Source organism: Scheffersomyces coipomensis (assembly GCF_036884675.1).
Source record: "Scheffersomyces coipomensis strain NRRL Y-17651 chromosome Unknown DFJ63scaffold_4, whole genome shotgun sequence".
NCBI classification, from domain to species: Eukaryota; Fungi; Ascomycota; class Pichiomycetes; order Serinales; family Debaryomycetaceae; genus Scheffersomyces; species Scheffersomyces coipomensis.
This window is the reverse complement of record NW_027042895.1, coordinates 2,052,714-2,072,073: the sequence shown is the minus strand read 5'-3', so window position 1 is coordinate 2,072,073 and position 19,360 is coordinate 2,052,714. Positions and strand designations below refer to the sequence as shown.

General features: G+C 30.5%; 10 protein-coding genes across 10 annotated transcripts; 4 read left to right on the top strand and 6 right to left on the bottom strand. All coding sequences in view use genetic code 12, as the record gives it.

Moving 5' to 3' along the window:
• On the bottom strand, positions 1 to 1,004 carry DFJ63DRAFT_175935 (uncharacterized protein; the record flags this gene model as incomplete). Its single annotated transcript, XM_064903752.1, has 1 exon — positions 1 to 1,004. A coding segment is annotated over exon 1 (710 nt), but the record flags the coding sequence as incomplete, so codon positions are not given.
• Positions 1,004 to 2,492, top strand: DFJ63DRAFT_176180 (alpha/beta hydrolase). Its single transcript, XM_064903774.1, has one exon. The coding sequence runs from the start codon at positions 1,298 to 1,300 to the stop codon at positions 2,333 to 2,335; it is 1,038 nt and encodes a 345-aa protein (XP_064762219.1). The 5' UTR covers positions 1,004 to 1,297; the 3' UTR covers positions 2,336 to 2,492.
• A 1-nt stretch (position 2,493) lies between these two features.
• Positions 2,494 to 4,621, bottom strand: DFJ63DRAFT_175937 (general substrate transporter). The gene has a single exon (XM_064903753.1). It carries the CDS (start codon positions 4,254 to 4,256, stop codon positions 2,610 to 2,612), a length of 1,647 nt encoding a protein of 548 aa, XP_064762218.1. The 5' UTR covers positions 4,257 to 4,621; the 3' UTR covers positions 2,494 to 2,609.
• A 2,021-nt stretch (positions 4,622 to 6,642) lies between these two features.
• DFJ63DRAFT_287206 (beta-glucosidase) lies at positions 6,643 to 9,198 on the top strand (the record flags this gene model as incomplete). Its single annotated transcript, XM_064905052.1, has 1 exon — positions 6,643 to 9,198. The coding sequence occupies one exon, from the start codon at positions 6,643 to 6,645 to the stop codon at positions 9,196 to 9,198; it is 2,556 nt and encodes an 851-aa protein (XP_064762217.1).
• A 202-nt stretch (positions 9,199 to 9,400) lies between these two features.
• On the bottom strand, positions 9,401 to 10,451 carry DFJ63DRAFT_175940 (HIG1 domain-containing protein). Its single transcript, XM_064903754.1, has one exon. It carries the CDS (start codon positions 10,227 to 10,229, stop codon positions 9,603 to 9,605), a length of 627 nt encoding a protein of 208 aa, XP_064762216.1. The 5' UTR covers positions 10,230 to 10,451; the 3' UTR covers positions 9,401 to 9,602.
• DFJ63DRAFT_176023 (uncharacterized protein) lies at positions 10,452 to 15,177 on the bottom strand. The gene has a single exon (XM_064903763.1). The coding sequence runs from the start codon at positions 14,784 to 14,786 to the stop codon at positions 10,674 to 10,676; it is 4,113 nt and encodes a 1,370-aa protein (XP_064762215.1). The 5' UTR covers positions 14,787 to 15,177; the 3' UTR covers positions 10,452 to 10,673.
• Positions 15,178 to 16,508, bottom strand: RVS161 (amphiphysin-like protein). The gene has a single exon (XM_064903764.1). It carries the CDS (start codon positions 16,364 to 16,366, stop codon positions 15,569 to 15,571), a length of 798 nt encoding a protein of 265 aa, XP_064762214.1. The 5' UTR covers positions 16,367 to 16,508; the 3' UTR covers positions 15,178 to 15,568.
• DFJ63DRAFT_175944 (uncharacterized protein) lies at positions 16,509 to 17,076 on the top strand. Its single transcript, XM_064903755.1, has one exon. The coding sequence runs from the start codon at positions 16,650 to 16,652 to the stop codon at positions 16,935 to 16,937; it is 288 nt and encodes a 95-aa protein (XP_064762213.1). The 5' UTR covers positions 16,509 to 16,649; the 3' UTR covers positions 16,938 to 17,076.
• A 139-nt stretch (positions 17,077 to 17,215) lies between these two features.
• Positions 17,216 to 18,106, top strand: DFJ63DRAFT_336165 (uncharacterized protein; the record flags this gene model as incomplete). The annotated part of the gene is made up of 1 exon (XM_064908336.1): positions 17,216 to 18,106. The coding sequence occupies one exon, from the start codon at positions 17,216 to 17,218 to the stop codon at positions 18,104 to 18,106; it is 891 nt and encodes a 296-aa protein (XP_064762212.1).
• A 28-nt stretch (positions 18,107 to 18,134) lies between these two features.
• DFJ63DRAFT_336164 (actin family) lies at positions 18,135 to 19,337 on the bottom strand (the record flags this gene model as incomplete). The annotated part of the gene is made up of 1 exon (XM_064908335.1): positions 18,135 to 19,337. One exon carries the CDS (start codon positions 19,335 to 19,337, stop codon positions 18,135 to 18,137), a length of 1,203 nt encoding a protein of 400 aa, XP_064762211.1.
• Between the last annotated feature and the right edge of the window lie 23 nt (positions 19,338 to 19,360).

Genomic DNA, 19,360 nt, shown 5'->3' with positions numbered 1-19,360 from the left:
GCAGTAATAGCAGCAATATTGGCATTCTTTATTTCTTCAATCAAGTATGTTTTAGCAGTATTTGATGATGTTGAGGCGTAAGAATGACCAGCATGACAATAAAATCCATATACTTCAACAGCTTCTTTAATGGAATCTTCCGTCAATACCTTGGCTAAAGTTTGATTCAATCTTTCGGTATCGGCAATTAAACCAGCTCTATGAGTACCCATATCTATCTTAATGAACACTGACCACTTGTTAGTCCCTGGATTAGTTTTGTTGAAGTTAGCCAACACATCCAACTGTTCAATATCATCCAACATGATTCTTAAATGAGGAACAACATTACTGAATTCAGCCAATTCAGATAATCTCGACTTAACCACTGGTAAACTAAAGTGAACATCTATTATAAGTCCTGATTTCACCAATGGTAAGATATTCCAAGCTTCCATCATAGTAGACACAACTATCTTTTCAGTTTTGAATGGAACAGTGCCTAATTGCAACAAAGTACCTTCTAAAGTCTTATGGGTTTTAATATGGGCTCTGAAATTAGCATCAAGCTTTTTTGCATTCACAAGCATTTTGTTGCAATTCAGTTCGAATTTGGCCTTGTTGATAACAATAGATGGAGTTGGTAAATCTCTAAGAGGTTTCCCCTTATAACGTTGAAGTAATTCATCTTTGTTAGACGTAGTTGTTAACTGATATGGATATGAACTCATTGGTGCTAGTTTATTTTCTGTAGTGATCCTTGAAATCAAATAAACTAGATGCTTATCTTCAAATTATTAACTGAATTAAATAGTTTAGTTGAAAATTCAACATGCTTAAGCCCTCCACTGGACACTGCCCACTGAAATATTTTGCTGTATACACCTTAAAGTTATGCATGCGGCAAATCAGTCACCGATAAGCCGTTTGTCTCACGTTGGACCTAATAAATAAATATCTAAATAATAATTTTGATAATGATAATTATAATCACCTCATAGATATAATTGACCAATAACGAATGGTTATGATATGTACGATAAAGAACGATCACATAAATGAAAAAAAATAAAAAAAAATGAAAGGGAAAGTTGCCCTCCACCAGAAAATTATCCGTTCGGTGCCCTCCAGCAAAATCGGTTATTTTTAAAAAGGCTAATCCTAATCGGTTTGTGCCTCCAAATTAGGAAGTGCGGAATCTGATAAAAGCTTGAATATTTTCATGGGGGCAGCAGGGTTATAAATAGGTTAGATTGTATATGGCAAATTGATCCATAATGATTTTCACTTACCACATTATTATCAGATCATTTAATCAATGTATACTATTCAAGAAGATTACAGTTTTGCTGGAGGTGTTCCTTCTGCTCCTTATTCCATAGACAAATCAGTAATTGATAAGTTAGATCCTGTCTATGTAGAATTTTATAAGACTGCATTATCAAATAATCCAAATATACTTTATACTCATAGGGTTCCTTTGAAAGAAATTAGAGAAAGTGGTAATGTTATACCAGGTCAAACCCCATTAGTTGAAATGGAAAAGACTTTTGATATCAAAATTAATGATATAATCCCAGCTAGAGTATTTGTTCCCAAAGGTGAACCTCCAAAGGCAGGATTCCCTTGTTTCATATGGTTTCATGGTGGTGGTCATGTGCTAGGTAATATCAACACTGAAAATTCATTTTGTACCCATGTGGCTGATATGTCCAAAACTATAGTTATCTCAGTTGATTATAGATTAGCTCCAGAACATCCATTCCCTGCTGCTCCGGAAGATGCTTATGCTTCGTTATTATGGGTATATGAATCAGGATCGGGTATAGGCATAGATATTAATAAAATCACCATTGGAGGTTCGTCAGCTGGTGGTAATTTAGCAGCTGTAGTATGCCAAAAGTTTGTAAATGATCCAAAAACTACCAAATTACCTCCCATCAAATTACAAGTGTTAATTGTACCAGTGACAGATTGTACTACTACACCTAAAACCACCGAATCATGGAAGGAATTTGAATTCACTCCCCAGTTACCAGCTGAAAAGATGTTATGGTATCGTGCTTTATACTTGCCCAATGAATCAGACTTAACCAATCCAGAAGCATCTCCTTTATTTTATTCAGATGAAAGTTTTTCTAAAAATCCTCCTTGTCTTGTGGCTGTGGCAGAATGTGATGTTTTGAAGACTGAAGGTATTGAATATGGCAAAAAATTGGAAAAGAATGGAGTCAAGACCGAAATCAATGTTTATAAAGGTGTTCCACACCCTGTCATGGTTATGGATGCTGTTATAGATCAAGGTAGACAACTATTAAAAGACGTAACAAACGCTATCAAACAATCCGTTGTATAGTAAAAAAATCATTTTTTATATACGAATCTCTACATTAACATAATTTGTAATCAAAATTTTTATTAGATATTTATATTTTATATTTAGATTAATTTAAGTTCCAATCCAGTTGAATTAATCTCATTCACTTACAATTAATTATATGTACATAAATTTCTTTTAAAACATTATATATTCGTAAATTAAATATTAAAACAAATATTCAGCGTTAGAGATAGTCAATATAAAGACAAAAAATTATTAAAGACTATGTTTTATTTAGCATATTAAATACTTAGACTTTAAGTATTTGTTTAGAAGAATTATCACTGTGATCTTCAATATGAGCAGAAGTTAACTTTTCAGATGGAATATCACCAAAACCTCTTAAGTTAGCTTTTTCTTCATCACCGAAAACAATAGCAACATCTTCTAATGAGTAACCAAAAGTTTCGATATAGAAGAAATAGACAATGACGAATTCACAAGCAAGAATACAACAGTAGACAATATAGTATTTCCATTCAATGGCTTCCATAGCAACGGGGTTAACGAAACCGTTATAGACAACAATAACTTGTTGAGATAATTGGAAAATATTAAGACCTTTGGCTCTGTGAGAATATGGTAAGATTTCAGTAATATAAACATAAGGTAAACCATTAAGACCAAGATCATAACATAAATAATAAAGGAAAATCATAGCAAGAACACCGTTAGCTAATGATTTTTGTTCGAAATTTCTTTCTTGATTGATAGCAGAAAGAACAGTCCAAATAATATAAGTGACTAACATACCAGCAATAGAAGTTAATAATAAATGTCTTCTCTTGAATTTGTTAACAAGTAAAGCAGTACCCCAAGAAATAATCAAGTTATAGATCATTAAAACACCATTAATTTCTAATTGTTCTTTAGTTCCGGTTATACCAATGGAATCTAAAACCTTATTCAAATAGTAAGAGACTAAACCATTACCAGAAAGTTGCATTAACCAAGCAGTGAAGAAACAATAGAATAATCTTCTTCTAAATGATGGGATCTTGAAGAAATCAGTATATCTAGCAGTAGAATAAAGCTTTTCCATTTCTAAAGCAGTTTGAATTTCTTTAACTTCATAGTCAACTAATTTATAAGCACGTTCATCTTCATCATTACCACAATGATAGTAATGGAAAACCTTTTTAGCTTCTTCAATTCTACCTTTGGCAACTAAGTATCTTGGGGATTCTGGAACTAAGAAGAAGAAAAGAAGTTGGACAAATGGTAAGAAAGCTTGTAAATATGAAGGAATTTTCCAACAATAAGCACCATCGACATTTCTAGTACCATAAGTAACCCAAGCGGCAATAATAGCACCGAAATAATAGAAACTATTATAAACAGCAGTACTCGTTTCTCTATATTTTGGATAAGCTAATTCAGCAATTAAAGATGGAGCAGAAACAGCGGAGACACCGAAACCGAAACCAATAATAAGTCTGGAACATAAGAAGAAAGCATAATTATAAGAAGCACCTTGTAAGACAGCACCAATAACAGTAACAAAAGCAGAAACCATAATAGTATATTTTCTACCGAATCTATCAGAGAAATAAGAAGCAAATGGGAAACATAAAATAACACCAAAAGTATTACCATTAGAAAGAGCACCTAAAACAGAACCAGTTGGATTACCCATGGAATTTTTCCAAATCGATAAAGATTGTAAACCATTTAACATAGAACCATCATAACCATTATTAGTAGAAGTTAAAGTAGCTAAGAAAATAAAGAAATGTAAAACCCAGAAATGTTTATAAGTCCACCATGAGTTTGGAAGATAAAGATAATCATTAATATCTTCAGTATGAACATTAAGATGATCATCAGCACCTTTACTTGAAATAGAAACCGATTCACCATGGTGAAGGGCAGCGTCAACCTCTTTATCAGATGACATTATGATTGTGTGTGTATAATATTTTATAAGATGTAGTTGTCTATACTTACTAATAAAAAAAAAAGAAACTATATCATAAACCTAAATATTGAATAGGATATCGAAGTGTATTTATAATAAAATTTATGCCATATACTCATGGGGTGCATATCATAAGAATGAATGAAATACTACCCACAGATCTAGATATGTAGAGACAAAGAGAAGGGAGTGGGGAGGCGACCGGGGTCAGGGCGAATTATTATTTATTATTTAATTTCTAATTTAATTATTTTTCACCATATGTCAATAAAATTTTGATGATTACAGTTTACACCTAAAAGTTTATGCGAATTGGGAAAAACTGTATCAAACACACACAAAAAAAAAAAAAAATGATCCGACAGGAGATTTTAAAATTTTTTATTTTTTGAGACATACTAACAAAGTGGCTTTTGTGTAAGTAAAGTGGGGTAAACCAAAATTAATAATTAATCCTACTATTTTTTTTATTTTAGTTTAGGTTAAACTTTGAATTCGGAGAGATTCATACGTTAAGGTTTCAGTTTTAGGCAACGTGTCCGGCGTTATCATCAGCCGTTTCTTATAGCACTACTACTTTAGGCACTCGATCCTTACTGTAAATGATGATCACGGTTGAATCCATATTGTTAATGTATGGTATTGTTTTGAGGACCAGCAGCCTTTTTAAACCGTCATTCGTTTATACTATAGAGGTTATTCCTATGGTGACTCCGGTATCAACAAACTAAACTCTTAAACAATTCTATACTATGATCGAACAATATATACCAGCTACCAATGATGTTATACAGCAACAAGCTTTTACAATTACGAAGGAAAGATGCTTAAATGTTTCTCTAACGTCTCCCCCAGATCTTAGAATACGAAATCTTGTTTGCAACTATCGAAGGCTTCCGTTTGGGGAAATCTCCCCAAGGGACCGGATCGAGAAACCCAAGCGACGGATGGTTGGATAGTTCGACTTCAAGTTTAGGCGCGTCAAAGCATTGATGATCGTGAAGCTGATACTACCTTTTAAAGATAAGGTTAATCTAACTAATTTAGCTAGTACAGATTGCAATTAAAAAAAAATTCGCGCTAATTAATACTGTAAAAAATCATATGTTCGCAGCGACAAAACCACACTAGAAAAAATAAAAATAGCCAGGTCTCACTATGAAACACGAAAAAGGACTTATGATTTTGCATTTATTTTTTTCCATTGTATGTAGAATTCACACAAAAATGTCAGCAGTTCAAAATTATTTACCGGTACTTAAAATTTTCACTACGAAAACAATAAAATACTGTGTTGTGATTTACTGGAACTTTTACAGGTTACTTTACGTATTCATTTGTAAGGCATGGCTTAACTGAAACAATCATAACGAGGATTTCATTTATTAGGTATGTTCCCCCATCATTCATTCATTCATTCCTTGATTAATATTGAGGGGAATTTGCAGAATGGGGGTGGGGTACATGTTCGTAGTTAAGTATTTTGATAAAGACCTGTTGCTAACCAAATAAGTTCGTAATAACAAATATGCTTGCTTGTATCCCCCATATTTCATGATGGATAATTCTCGTAAAAACTTTTTTTTAAAAATTTTTCCTTCCTCATCCGGAAAAAAAGTCACTTTTCCCCATGATCCTACCCCACTCACCCCATCCTTGCATAAATTAAAGGATGAATTCCTCCTTTAGGAAAGGCCCCCCTAGAGTACTGACCTGTTTTCATGGTTCATTTCCAAATAAAGTAATCAATCCTTGAATTATTCCAGTCATTCTGCAATCAGGAAAATTAATTATACTTTTGACGTTTTGACGTTATTAATAATATAATCTCCTGCTAATTAATTGTTCAGTGGGGGAGGGGGAGGGGTCAGTTCGACGTGGTTTTTTTCCCTATCATATCTGGTGGTGGTTTCAAATTTGTTATTCTGTATTATAATGAATATCATAAATATAAACATGTTATAAAATGACCTCATATGACCTTAAATATCACGTTAAGACTATAGAGCTCATGTTACTTTGAAACGTTAAACTTTGGTTGAACCATTCATTGTTTCGTGATCATTGCTTCGTCTGATAGCATAGTTGAACCTCACTATTTTTTTTGAGGTTACAAAATCTGACGTCGTCCTTTTTTCCCTGGGAATCCCCCTCCTTTCACTGTAAATTTTTCCGAGAATCTCTCACAGATTAAATTTAAATTATTATAGCGATAAGTATTGGGAATATATAAATCAATATTTTTCCGGATCTAGTTTTTAAAATCATTTTTTCATCTCTTTTATAGTTAATCAGTCGAATTTATTTATTTATCTATTTGTTAGCTGTTTGCATATATCAATCAATTAGTAAATAACTAGACAAAATGAGTCCAATTAAAACTACAAGTTATCAAGAATTGGATATTGATTATTTAATTCAAGAATTAACTTTACCAGAAAAAATCTCCTTATTAGCTGGTAAAGATTTCTGGCATACTGTTCCAATTCCAAGATTAGGGTTACCTTCAATTAGAGTTTCTGATGGTCCAAATGGTATTAGAGGTACTAAATTTTTCAATAGTATTCCATCCAATTGTTTCCCATGTGGAACTGGGTTAGCTGCTACTTTCAATAAAGAATTATTAGTGGAAGCTGGTGAATTAATGGGTAAAGAAGCCAAAATGAAAGGTGCTTCTGTTATTTTAGGTCCAACTTGTAATATTGTTAGATCTCCATTAGGAGGTAGATCTTTTGAAAGTTATTCTGAAGATCCATTATTATCAGGTCATGCTGCTGCCAGTATTGTTAAAGGTATTCAAAATGAAAAAGTGGTTGCTTGTCTTAAACATTTTGTTTGTAATGATCAAGAAGATGATAGAAAAGCGGTTGATACTTTATTAACTGATAGAGCTTTCAGAGAAATTTATTTAAAACCTTTCCAAATTGCTATTAGAGATGTTAATCCACATGGTTTAATGACTTCTTATAATAAAGTTAATGGTGAACATGTTTCTCAAAGTAAACCTATTATTCAAGATATTTTAAGAAAAGAATTTAATTATGATGGTACTTTAATGTCTGATTGGTTTGGTACTTATTCAACTAAAGAAGCCTTGGATGCAGGATTGAATTTAGAAATGCCAGGTCCAACTAGATTTAGACAAGCTATTCAAACTCTTCATGCTGTTCAAGCTAATCAAATTAGTGAAGCTGTCATTGATGAAAATGTTCGTTATGTTTTAAAATTAGTTAATGAAGGGTTAAAAGCTCAAATTCCAGATGATGTTATTGAATCTGCTAACGAAGATCCAGCCGCTGGTGAATTATTAAGAAAAGTTGGTGATGAATCGATTGTCTTATTAAAGAATGAAAATAATATTTTACCATTATCCAAGACTGCTTTCAGAGGTCAAGAAAGAATCGCTGTTATTGGACCAAATGTTAAAGCTGCTCAAGATTCTGGTGGTGGTTCAGCTTCATTATCTGCTCGTTATAAAGTTACTCCATGGGAAGGTATTCAAAACAAAATTGAAGAAGGGGGTAATACTGTTTCATTAGAATACGCTTTAGGTGCTTTCTTAGATAGAAATTTACCTGATGTTGGTGATGTTTTAATTGATGAAAATGGTGAAAAAGGTATTGATGCTAGATTTTATAAACATGCACCAGGTTATAAAGGTGATAGACTTTTACTTGAAACTTATAAATTAACTACTTCCAAAGTTTTCCTTTCTGATTTTAAGAGTGATAGATTAGAACCAAATGATATTTTATTTTATGCTGATTTCACTGGTACTTTTATTCCTGATGAAACTGCTGAATATGAATTTGGTGCTTCATGTTTAGGTACTGCTCAAGTTTTCGTTGATGATGTTTTAATAGCTGATAACAAGACTAAACAAACTTCAGGAGATGCTTTCTTCTTAGGTATGGGTACTAGAGAAGAAAGAGGTTCAATTCAATTAGAAAAGGGTAAATCATATAATGTTAGATGTGAATTTGGTTCATCTCCAACCTATACTTTACCAGATGGACCAGTTGAAGCAGGTGGTGTTTATTTTGGTATTAGAATTAAATCTACTCCAGAAGCTGAAATCAAAAAAGCTGTTGCTTTAGCTCAAACTGTTGATAAAGTTGTTATTGTAGCTGGTCTTTCCAAAGAATGGGAATCTGAAGGGTTTGATAGAGCTGATATGGAAATCCCAGGTTATACCAATCAATTAATTGAAGAAATTGTTAAAGTCAATCCTAATGTTATTGTGGTTAATCAATCTGGTTCACCAGTTACTTTCCCATGGTTAGAAAAAGTTCCAGCTTTAGTTCATGCTTGGTATGGTGGTAATGAATTAGGTAATACTATTGCTGATGTTTTATTTGGAGATTATAATCCATCTGGTAAATTATCCATGACTTTCCCAAAGAGATTACAAGATAATCCATCTTATATTAACTTTGGTTCAACTAATGGACAAGTTTGGTATGGTGAAGATGTATTTGTGGGATATAGATATTATGAAAAAGTTGATGTAGAACCATTATATCCATTTGGTTATGGTTTATCATATACTAGTTTCAAATTCAGTGATTTAGCTGTTAAAGTGAATCATGATACTGTTAATATTAAAGTCGAAGTTACTAATACTGGTAAAGTTAAAGGAGCTGAAGTTGTTCAAGTATATATTCAACCATCTAATCCTCAAGTTAGTAGACCAGTTAAAGAATTAAAAGATTTCAACAAGGTTGAATTAGAAGTTGGAGAAACCAAAGTGGTTGAATTGAACATTAGTATTAAAGAAGCTACTTCTTATTATAATGGTTTCAAGCATGCTTGGCAATCAGATAAAGATGTTTATAAAGTCTTGGTGGGTAATAGTTCAAGTGATATTAGTGTTGAAGGTGAATTCACTACTAGTAAGACATTCAACTGGGTTGGTCTTTGATTGAAGCTTTTCTTTTATACACGCATATATATGTAAATGAATTGGTTTATAGATTTTATGAGTTTTAGTAAATATAACATAATAATAATAGTTAATTTAATATAATAGTTTAATTATGAATTGGTTATAATGGTATGGGGTTTGAAAAAATTGAAAAAAAGAAAGGAAAAAAAATGGGGTCATTTTTGTGTCATAAAATTGTCTTATCAGAGACAATAGAGAAATGAAATGATTCAATTTATATATCTCAAGAGTCATCTACGATGAGTTAGATTTAAAGTAAATATTATTTCATATATTATATTGTATCATCTATGCAATCGTGTATCATTAAAGAGGGTAAAAAACAAACAGTTTATAAATAAGAAAGTTAACGAATCAAATCAAATCAAATTAAGTCAAGTCTAATGTTTTAAATTAATATGGGGTTGTGGAGTAGTATTAGCATCCTTTTCATGTTCTTCTAAATATTTCTTCCATTCAGGTACAGGAGCTGGTTCTTTCTTTTGTAATTCAGCTTCATGAACACTAAGAAGTAAAGTACCTAATAATAATAACACTGTAAAAGCTTGAGCATAAACTCTGGCTTGCACTAATTTTTGAGCTCTAGTCATATATTGATCTCTATTAACTAATTTCCAAGATCCATATAATGAAGCAGCCCAAGCAACCACCACAGTTTCATATTTCTTTTCATTCAATTGATGAAGCATCTTTTCAGATACACTCAAGTTATTATATCTTAATAATTTTTCTTCTTCTTGCTTTTTAAAGTAATCTGATCTATAAGTTGAATTATCAAATTCAACAGAACCATCATCAGCAAAGAAAGCACCCATAGTAACAGTTGGCATGGCCCATAATGCAGTTTTAATGGAAGCATTGAATTGAGAATATCTAAGGGGTTGTTTGAATTTCAAATATCTAGTAAGACCAAAAGCAATCCCAGCACCAACAGCACATCCTTTTAATCCTTGAATAAGCACGAATCTACTATGAGCAGCTTTTTCTTCTTCGGAAATGATCTTCATGTTGTAATATGTTTTATTTGAATAAGTTAATGTAATTAATTGTTCACAAGTAGTGATGATTTACAATTGTAATTACATACCTAATAAGAATAGGAAATTTAGCAGCTATTTATATCAATGGTTGATTATATTCCGCGGGTTTTGTTTAGAACGGGGTTTGTATTTCCATCTCGTCACTGTAAAAAGAAAAGCGGAAGTGTCGTGGCCAAAAAAAAGAAATGTTTTTAGTGCGCCATTTATCAAAGTCCCTCTCTCCCTCTACAGTTACCGGATAACAGTTGAGACATGATCTGATATTTTTAATAAACTATTATTTATTTACTATTATTATGCATTGGGTTTGATTGTATTTGTGATAAGAGTTTAACTATACACAGTACTTTCAAAAGTTTAATTCAATTTAAGGCGAAAAAGAACATTCATAAACCATATGTATGGAATTTCTTACCCCGTTGAGGGAATTGGACTAGGATTAGGATTAGGATTAGGACTAGGACTAGGACTATGACTCGGACTCGTACTTTGACTTTGATTACTACTTCCACCTAAATGTTTATCTCTCATTTTCCGTCTCTTATTAATAAATAATAATTCACTATTAACCGGTGGATTAGACTTCGTATTAACGTTATTTCCTGTCCTTGATTTATTATTTTGTTGTGCATCTTCTTCTAATACTGATGCAATAGTGGCATTAGTACCTGAATAATATAAATCATCTTCTATTAATGTATCATTTCCCAAATAAAATATATCAGTTATTCTACCCACACTAAAAATTATTGATTTATATCCATATTTTTCCACCGAATTGATTTTTGACATAATTAATTCTGTATCCCGAAGTGAATTTGATAATGGAATTTGATAATTAATTAATTTCCCATCAATTAAAGTTATTATAAATCCTTCCCATACATCTTCAACCGTAATTGGTTTAAGTTGAGAATTGGATTTATCCAGTTTATTATATGCTCTTATATTTTTGGAATGTCGTGATCTTAATGACATTAATCCACTATTTTGAATTAGTTTATCAATATTTTGATTCCTCATTTTAATATCAGATTCATTAATAATTTCTTCATCAATTGTAGGAGTATCATCATCAGTTTGATCTTTACGTTTCAATCCAATAATCATATTAACATCAGTAAGCTCCCAACCAACTAATCCATTGAACCAATATTGATGCTCAGTAACAGCATTGAATCCAAGACATCTAATTTCTCTTGGATCTCTTTCCACTCTTAAACAAATATTATTTTTAGACCGTTTTAATTCAATTTTATAAGTATGAACAATTAAAGTTGGTGTATCATAATCTTCATATGCAATTGAAAATGATTGAATTGATGCACAACCACAAAATTTACAATGTGTAGGTTCCAGATGAGATACTCTAAACGTATTAGGTTTAAATCTTCCCACATTAAATTTCTTTAATACAATTCCACTTTGAACATCAACTAATTCAGCAACTTGATCTTTAACCACAACTATCATCCCCACAAAATCAACATTCATAACTGTTGCTTTATTTATCGAATATTTAGAATCTTTATTGGTTATTATAGGTTCTTGAACCACATTTAACGAAACTTCAGATCCAATAGTACTTAATTTCAGATTATAAACTGATCGAAAATCATTCGAATTTTGAGAATATTTATTATTCATGGATGACATTGGATTAACAGGTTGAACAAAATTAGGTCCTTGATTATAATGACCTTCCACAATGGGTAATTTTCTTAATCTCCAAGTATTATTTACTACTGTAGCAACTATAACATCAGAATTACTTAATTGACAAACAATTCTATCATTAATTCTTGGAGTTGTAACTTTCTTAGCTGAAGTTACAGTTAAATTCTCTTCATTGAGTCCATGGATACCAGCCATTAAATTCAATATCTTTGAACCTCCATCAACACAAGAAAATGTAACAAGATGTCCTGATTCTAATACAAGAATAAATTCAACTTTAATTAGTTCTCTTTCCATTTGTTCATAAGTTGGTTCATTTCTATTTCTTTCCCTTTGTTGTTCACTAAACGATTTCATACTTATAGGTGGAGGAGGGAAATTTCCATTGATTTGGGAATTCATTGATGCAATTGATGCATTACTATCTCTTCTTTCTAATGCTGTTGATGATCCCTTTTTCTTTTGGCCCTTTTTAAGAAGCATTTTTCTTGCTAACACCCCTGGTACAGTTTTTCTTCTGAAGAAATATTCAGATATTTTAAATTTCTTTAATTTAATAAGTTCAATAACTTCAGTAGGTAATTCTAATTCCCATTTAAAATTTAATTCTCTTCTTTCATAACATTTAATTAATCCATATTTGAAACAAATCAACATCACATAACTTCCATCATCACTAATTGATACATGATTTATAGGCCAAAATTCTTTACCTTCAAATGGACCTGATTCAACTTTTGATGAGATATTTATAGGTTCAGAAAGTGAAGATCCATTTAAGGGTGACCAAATTAAAATCTTTCTATCAAGACCAACAGTAATTACAAATGAAGTTTTGGAATTGGTGGCTATTTTAAGGACATCTAAAGAATGGCCATGAGTTGTATCTTTCTTTAATTCAACTGCATTGAAATATCGATTAACTTGTTCAAAATCAGCTTTTTCCAATGGTTTAGATCCATTTGTACTAGTCAGATTATTATTAACAGTAAGATTAAATGCAATTGAACTCAGAGCCACTATGAATAATAAAATTGATAATAATTCTAAATAATAAATAAAATTATTATTATTACTCCAAATTTTATTTTCACCTAATCTTATCATATCTTTTGAATTATTTAAAGTACTATAAGGAATGATTATAACCCAATGCATGAATATACCTAACAATTGAATTAACCCAATTGAGGTTAAAAATACTGCTGGTGTATTATATTCTTCTGAATAATTAATTCTTAAGAAAAATTGACCTAATTTATATCTTAAACTATTTCTATCAACATTAAATGTAGGATCTCTTTTTGAATGTAATAAATATGATGAAATTAAATTCCCTCCTTCAGAATCCAATGCTTTTTTATCTATATCTTCTTCGTCTTCTTCAGCTAAGAATTCAAGGTTTGAATTATTACTTTGTTGATGATAATTGATTATATCAGTTAAATCAAATCTTTTTAAATCAATGATGATAATTCCGGATAAATAAGCTAATTCTAATAAATATTCAAATATAAGACTTATGACAATAGATTGATTTAACAGGGATAATCTATGACTAATATATGTATAAAAATAACCATCAATATAATTAAATAATATAGTTGAACCCACCATATAAACTCCAAATAAACAAATTAAATTAAATAAAAGATTTTTTGATATTATAGGAGTACCATAAAATCCAGTATAAAGTTTGTATAATCTTTTATGAGGTTCTGATTCTGTCGTTGAATCAGAAAGAACTTTCACAGTAGTGAATAAATTTTTGGTTGAAAATATCATTATAGTAAAGATATAAGAACCTTTTGTAAATGGAGTCAGAGGTTCAAATATTAATCTCCAAGATTTATAACCATGTAAAGTGGTAACCACATTTATAGCGGCACAACTTGAGATTAATATCGCCACTAACCATCCTATTAATAAACCTATTACTGATCTTATTTTATGAGCATTTGCTAATGATAAATAGATATAGAATATGAAAGCAATCATTGAAGAATAAATCAACCAATTACTACTCCTTATGAATAATCTTATCCAAAAGGCAGCATTATTTTGAATAAGATAATATTGAATAAAACCTTTTAAACTTGAATTATGATCAGTATGAATAACATTATCTAATTGAATAGAATTATCATGTTGTAAATAATCAGTAATATGATTTTCTATCTTTATTTTAGTTGGATGAATGATAAAAATTCTTAAAGTTTTAGCATATTTAATTAAATGATTTGATTTTCGGATATCATCAACAAATAAAAAAGTTAATAAATTATTTAATTCATAATTTAAATATCTTATGATATAACTTTTAAAATTTCGATTTATTTTTGCATCTCCAACATATTTCGATTCAAATATTAAAGGACAACCTGAAAGAGGGGATATTAGGGTTATATTATCCGATTGGAATTGCTGGGTTAAATTTGATTGTAAATGATCAAGATTATGAAAGAATGAATAATCAAGAACAGTAGTGGCATCTTGAGATATGGTATCACTTTTTCGGGAGAGTATGAAACATGATAAAGTTTGATCATTTTGAAGGGATGAATAATGATTTAAATCATCTAATAAATTATGAATTATGGTATAAGATTTATCATGATTGAATTGAAAAGAATTAGCACCACCAAATTGATAAGCTAATTGAGAATTGATTTGTTTGATGGTGAAGTCATATACTACGCCATATGATAGAATGAAGATAAGTAAAGAAGGAATCAAGATTACTCTTCTTGGACTTGATAGTACAAATGATACAAACCTTATAACGTTTGAAAAATATTGGGATTTCAAACTCCGTAGTACTTTGTTTTGAGTATAAGTTATGATCATAGTTGATTGGATTGGATTAATATGAATGCAGTTGAAGTTGATGATAGTATTTATCCAATGTACAGTTGATATACTCTTAATAACGATTAACCATGGATAACGCTTTTGCTGTAAAAAAGGGAAAAACAAACACTGATAGAAAATGAAAGGAAGGGCAAGTTGAAGTGAGGGGGATGGTTGTTGATGTTGATATTGTTGGGGATGAATCCTCTTTTAAAGTGTCTATAAGAAGTGATGAGGCTTGTTCTGTCTATATACCAGGTGATTGATGGGATGGATGGGATGGATGGATTGATGGGATGATGGAATGGGAATGGAATGATTTGATGATATGATTTATATGGAGAATAGAATGACAGCTGAATTACAGTACAAACTAAAAATTATATCACGTTATCCAATAAAATGTTTAATCTCTCTCCGACAATTTTTTTTTGTCTGACTGTCTGTCTGACTGTCAGATGTTTCATTTTTAATTTTATTTTGTGTCTGTCTGTCTGATTTTAATTTAGTGTCTGTCTGGTTGGTGCGACTACATTTTAACTTTTTAAAGGAGATCCCATCCATCAACATCTTAAATTTGATGTACATACAGATAAACCCTATCCACTCTACATCATATCAATTCATTCATTATCAATTAATGATACTTCTTATTACAGTAGTAGTAACATATTAATAGAAAAAGAAAACAAAAAAAAAAAGAAAAAGAAAAAAAGAAATAAATATACATAACAACAACAACAACAACAACAACTAATATCTGGGGTTGTGGGTGTATCCTACTTGGCACCAAGACTACTTATATTTAATCCATTCATTTGTACAAGTAAATCATCAATTTTACCATCTAATAATCCATTTGCATAATCATCACGAGAACTTTGATCTAAATATTGTTGGATTTGAGCTAATCTTGAATAACCTTCAGTACAAAATTTTAATTGAATTTTAACTAATGCTTCAAATGATGGATCATAAAATGGAACTCTTAATGCAATTAATTGAGGTAATTCAGCTTTTAATTGTTCATTTAAATCATCATAAATCTCTTTAGCAACTTGTAATTCCTTTTCAGCTCTAGGTAATTTTCCAGCATCTTTAGCAGGTTTATCTATTAATCTTCTAACTTTAGATTTACATTGATCATAATCAGTCTTTTTATGAATTCTTTTCTTAATAGCTTCATCAATTTCATTAAAATATCCCGCAAATTTGGTTATAGGATCTAAAATAGTTTCTCTAAATGGTCCATCCATTTGTTTTACGGTTTCTTCATCAAATTCTCTAACACATTGTAAATATAATGTACCAACATTGGAATATAATGATGGGCCTTGTTTTGCTTCTTCATATAAATTAGATACAATTTCAGCAATGGTAACTTGTGATGCAGTAACTGCTCTTAAGGAATCTAAATATCCCTTCGATGACTTTTGTAAATTATTCCCTGCTGTCTTTAAAGTATTATATCTTCTTTCTTCTACATCAAAATCTTTATCCATAGTCTTATCAACATCCTTAACAAGAACGGAACCACCGGCACGATTGACAGCTTTTTTAAACCCTTCCCAAGACATGTCTATCTATGATGATTGATTATAAATTCTATGATTATCAATGTCAATTGATGTTGTATTAAATGGTGAAGTTGAATTAAAAATTTGTAATCCGCAATCTCCCTTATTCTTTCCCTCCTTCCATCTTCTCTGTTATAAAAATAGATCATTCAAAATTTTGAGTGGTGGTGACAAAGGTCGTGTGAATTGGTCACATTTTATTTACTGCTTAATTGACAAAAAGTTATAATGAATGCACTCTATTTGATTGATATTGATTCATTAATCAATACCAACTTGTATAATGAGCAGTGAAGACATTACAGAACAAGCTCATGTGGAATCAAATCCATCGTCTGTTGACACCAATGTATCCCATCACAGCATCAACACCGACAATAACAATAATAAACATTTAGGTAATCAAGAAATGATTGATGAAATAATGGAATTAAAATCAAATATAGCAAATATTATAAATACTATAAGAGATTCTAAAACTGTATGTCTGAAATATGAAAATGAAATTCAATACCTTCAAGAATATATTGGTACTTTGATGCAAAGTGAAGATTTGAAGAATAAGAATTAATTGATCATGTTATTATACTATGATTTGATTTGATTTGAACAAATCTTGATCATCTTATATGGATTGATTCAATTGATCCATCTAGATCATGTTATGATCAATTAATGATATCATCACTCAATATGATTAGTGATTAGTGGATTCTGAGTTTTTTTTAATGGGCTTAAATTCTTACTACTGCAAAAAACTTAGATTTTTTTGGCTGCCTTTTTTAAAAAAACTACACTTTCTTCCTTCTTCATCAATCTATCCCCATTTCCAGTCTAATCACACCAATCATGACTGATTCATCATTACTTAAGGATAGATCTTTCACATCTCATGATGAAAATGAAAATATCCATTATTTTTATGGTACTTCATCTAAAACTCCTGTTTTTACATCATCATCTTCTTCAGCAGCGGCTAAAATTAATCAATCAATCCCAATGAAAAGAATGAAGCCAAAATCATCAATTGAATTTTATAAAGGTTCTACTATTGATACTTTAAAGAAATTGAATGCTCAATCTTATGAAAATTTACCCTTGTCAACTTTAAAACCAATTAAACCTGCTATATTAGCTCGTCAAAGATTAGTTTCTTCATCTGTGATTCAAAATGCTATATTTAGAAGAGAACCATCAAATTATACTTCAACTACTGAGGATTTATTCTTTGAAGCTTCCCCAGTTCTTCCAATTAGTCCATCATTAGATAATCCCCTTATTCAAAATAATAAGATTATTGATGATAATACAAGTGAAGTTAAATATTTTCCATCTCTTTTAACTGAATCATATCCTCAAATTGTGGAAGTTGATCATAAACCTCATATGAGTGAACCATTAAGTAATAGTAAAGATAAATTATCTTTAGCCAGTATTAAATCAACTAGTGATGGAACTATTAATGCTTTCCCATTTTGTGATCCATGTTATACAAATGAACAATTAAATGAAGTTAAATTGATGAATATATTAAAGGAAGAAATTGATTTACTTGATATAAATGTTCAAAAATCTCCTGTATTTGAATATATTAAAAAATTATTATTTTATAAGCAACTTAATCAAGATCTGGCATGGAATATTATAGGTGATAAAGAATCAGAAGATGAACAAGAGAGCTTATTTGATTATGATTCTGATGATGATATTGAACAAGTTAGATGTTTATTATATGGTTAGATATATATTTATAGATTCGTATATAATGTTATGACTTGAAATGATTTGAAAATGAAAATAATTTAAACCCTGTAGATGAAGTTATAGAGTTGAGATCATGCTTTGTAATTTCCAATTTAGTAGTTTGTTGTTGTTGTTGTTGTAAGAGATTCGAATATATACTGGCACCAGTCCATGAACCTAAACAACTATTAGATGCAACCTTATATTCATTAGATTTAGTATCAAATTCTTCAATCATTCTCAATTTAAATCCAGGTATGTTCGATATCCCTCCTACCAATATCAAATTCTCTATAACTTCTCGTCGTATATGTATATCGAGATTATTTATGATTTGAGATACGGCATCAAAAAGAATTTCATTAATATATAATGATTCAATGATTTCATATCTGAATGAATTAGGAATCGACACACCTTCCATTATTTCAAATTGACTTGAATCATCTGATATAGTTTCTTTCCTCCTTACATAACAATACTTCATGATTAGATTCTCTATGAATTCAAAACTATCTGGCCCTTGAAGTAACTGGTCTATCTGTGGATCATTTAACCCACTTAAATACTCTGTCATTTTCAAATGCAACGATCTCCCACTGATAAGTTTATCTTCCCATGATTCAGATTTCATCACACTTCTGAAATCATATATTGGATGAACTTTAACACTATTCCATCCAAAATCTATCACAAGTCCATTTCGTTGTCCTGATGATATCACACTCATTTGTGGTTCTGGAACAAATACCAACGACTTGAATTGGAATTTCTCTAGGAGTATCTTCGATATTTGAAGTTTATGAACAGCAGATAATCGATTATCTACCACTAGGACTTTATAACGTTTCGGGTTTATCATTAATTCAACACTGAATATATCGAACAATAATTGATGAATCGTATTCTCATCAGATATACTTAACCCACCAAATGAATCAACACAAACGTATTTATAATTCTGTTTTTGATTCAACTTATGAAATTTCTTATATTTATTTTCATTAATTATTAAATTACTTTGCAATTGACGTTTCTGACTTATAGTTAATCCCACATTATTATTAAGATCAAACATATGAGATTCAATCACATTATCAGATGTTCCTCTCGTAGGATAATGATGAATAATTGGTTCAGTCCCATTACTTAGACCCACTCTGAGAAATCGACTACCTATGGATATCACAACATACGTCTCTGATGTTGCTGTAGTTTTCTTTACCATTAGATGATTGTCTATATTAGTTA